This window comes from Mesitornis unicolor, unplaced genomic scaffold (genome assembly GCF_000695765.1).
Source record: "Mesitornis unicolor isolate BGI_N332 unplaced genomic scaffold, ASM69576v1 Scaffold16004, whole genome shotgun sequence".
NCBI classification, from domain to species: Eukaryota; Metazoa; Chordata; class Aves; order Mesitornithiformes; family Mesitornithidae; genus Mesitornis; species Mesitornis unicolor.
In genome coordinates this window covers 1-2,981 of record NW_010180902.1, presented here as the reverse complement: position 1 = coordinate 2,981, position 2,981 = coordinate 1, and the positions used below count along the sequence as shown (strand labels likewise).

Here is a 2,981-nt window from a genome sequence, read left to right as displayed (position 1 = left end):
AGAAAAAGGACCTACAGTTACAAAAGACACTATTGCAAGCCTCTATAGGTGGGCGCTCAAGAGCTAAATGCATTGTTAGTATTACTATAGCAGACTACAAGAACAGGGATTTTTGAAACCTTTCTCAAGAAACTTATAATGAAATTACTTGTCTGATTTTATTTCATTAACAAAAACATTGCACTTCAAAGTGTTTAGAAATTAAACATCAAAGTGTGGGAAATCCAGCCCTGACTGTCTTATAGTTAATAGAAAAATACACGAAAGAACCTCAGTGATGCTCATTGAGGTACCTAATATGTCATCTGAATTTCACTGCTGGTGTCTCTTTTTCACCATTGATTAGACAGCAATGATGTGGTTCACCTGTTGGATTTAGAGTTCTTAATTTTTGTGTCTACATGTAGAAGGTGAGGTAGGAGTTGAGATTCAATAGCCTAAGCACAGGTGTCTAGTACCCCTTGGTGATATCCTCCACATGTTGTTTCAGAACTGCAGGTGCCAACTGAACTTATATATAAGGCATATATTGGATAGCCTAGGCTATCCCAAATAACAGTAAATTGCTACATTTAGACAACTTAATCAGTCTGTAAGTCTCTGAGCTTCTACTGTTAGTAAACAGGATTACATCAGTATTCACAAGAAAGTCAAGATGACAATTTAATGTAACAAAATGCACTTGAATAAGTTGTCTACTTTTGAGATGCCCAGAAATATCCTGTCCAGTTTCCAGCTGTCATTTCAGAAGGGCAGAGATCCCCTATAGATCCTGTGTTATGGCTATCTGAAATTAATGGATAATTCCAGTACCGCATGGTATCTCAACTGGTCATAGGCAACTATTTATGGGCAAGTGAGTCAGTCCCTCAACACACAATTCAGTTCCCTGAAACAAGACTTCTAGATGCTCTTAGCTCTCCCACCTGGCCTCCAGCTGTTATTCTGGAAGTGCACAGAACTACTGTAAATCTTGTTTCATATCATTCAGACCCATTTGGACAGCTCAGATATCCTGAGGGTTTTTTTAATAGGTACTACATATCTATATGTATCCAACTGAATCTTGCCCTTATCACGACTCCAACGCTCCTTAGTTTTTCAGGCTTGAACCCTGTTTGTGCAAGAAGTGGAATATGCTACACAAAATGGGAACAAGCTGGCAACTTTCTCAAAATTGTTTGAAAATGTGAGATAACATAGGAAGTTTTCAAATTGGATTCTGGATTAAGACCACAATTTCTGGACACATGGGCTATGGAGCACAAAAGCTTTGTTTATGCTTAATATTTTAATTATGTTAAAGTTACAGCTTCAATTCTGACCTTTATTAAATTTTCATCTTTACAAAAAACCAAAGCATTCATGATTATTATGTAAATACGCCGTTCGCGTTAATATTTTGTTATTTTTAGAGGTACCTATGGTGACTGATTTTGTGGCAACTCTGTTCACAAATAAGTTCATTCTACAATTTAGAAAATTACTAGACAATACAGATAATTCCCTCTAGAAGGTCAAGGGAAAGGTAGATATTATATCACTGAGAGAGTTCAGAATTATTGTTATTTTGTTCCATGTCTTTGAATACTTTAATAATTAATACAACTAGTGTTTACAGCAGTATCAACACTAATATTAACTTGACTGCAGTGTTCAAGAAATGTAAAACAACTGTAAAATAAGAGAAAGAGACAGAGAGGGAGAAAGGTGTTCTAATGTATTACTATGTCTCTTAATAAAACATTTACGTAATTGTCTTTGCAGATGCAGGTGGGAGACATGGAGGTGAGCAATCACAGCATGGTCAAAGAATTCATTCTCCTTGGATTTCCCGTTGCTCCTCGCTTGCAGATTCTCTTCTTTGCAATATTTCTCACTGCATATCTCTTAGTTTTAGCAGAAAATGTTATCATTATCCTAACTATCTGGACAAACTATAACCTCCACTCCGCCATGTACTTCTTTCTGAGTAATTTGTCCTTCCTGGAGATTTGGTATGTGACAGTCACACTACCTAAGACAATGCTGACCCTTGTGTCACTGACAAAGCAAATCTCCTTCATGGGATGCATGGCCCAGCTGTACTTCTTCCTCAGTCTGGGCAACACTGAGTGCCTCCTCCTGGCTGTCATGGCATATGATCGCTACGTTGCCATTTGCAAGCCTTTCCATTATCCTACTATCATGAGACACACTGTCTGTGTCCACCTTACTTTGGGATCCTGGTTGACTGGTTTCTTTATTTCTGGATGCAAAGTATTTTTTATCTCTCAGCTAACATACTGTGGACCCAATATCATCAACCATTTCTTCTGTGACGTTTCTCCTCTCTTGAACTTAGCCTGCACAGATATAGAAAGAGCTGCTCTTATGGATTTTGTGGCTGCCTTATTTGTTCTCCTGGTGCCTCTCTCCATAGTAATCCTGTCCTATATCTATATTATCTACACTGTTCTTCACATTTCATCTGTACAAGGTTGCCCAAAAGCCTTCTCCACCTGTGCCTCCCACCTCATAGTGGTCATTGTCTTCTATGCGACAACCATTTTCATCTATGTGAGACCCAAAACACTTCCAGTTCATGACACAGACAAAATTGTGTCTGCTCTCTATGCTGTTGTTGTTCCTCTCTTCAATCCCATCATTTACTGCCTGAGGAACCAGGAAATCAAGGATGCTCTCGAAAAGATCTTGTTCAGAAAAAGAGTTTCCTTGCAGAAACATTAGCAGGAAAAGAAGGTATTGTGTAAGAAAATAATACAGAAATAATTGGACTTTATGATAAAATCACTTCATGAAAAGCTCCGGATTTTGCTTCAGAACCTGAAGCAAGATGTTCCAAATATTTTTTTTCTTGTAATTCTGGAATTGATACAGAGAACTGATTGATATGAGCAAAAGAGTCTTAGACATGATCTGCTGTCATTTCGAGCCCTTCCAGTGACTTGTGTATTGGATTTTCTGTGAGGGGTTTTTGG

The 2,981-nt window shown here is 38.0% G+C and overlaps 1 protein-coding gene across 1 annotated transcript; it reads left to right on the top strand.

Annotated features, from left to right (window-relative positions):
- Positions 1-1,782: 1,782 nt before the first annotated feature.
- On the top strand, positions 1,783-2,730 carry LOC104539661 (olfactory receptor 6A2-like). Its single transcript, XM_010183246.1, has one exon. It carries the CDS (start codon positions 1,783-1,785, stop codon positions 2,728-2,730), a length of 948 nt encoding a protein of 315 aa, XP_010181548.1.
- Positions 2,731-2,981: the final 251 nt, after the last annotated feature.

Bases quoted from the DNA above. Each gene is read 5' to 3' on its own strand.
- LOC104539661 (XM_010183246.1), top strand. From the start codon at position 1,783: ATGGAGGTGAGCAATCACAGCATGGTCAAAGAATTCATTCTCCTTGGA.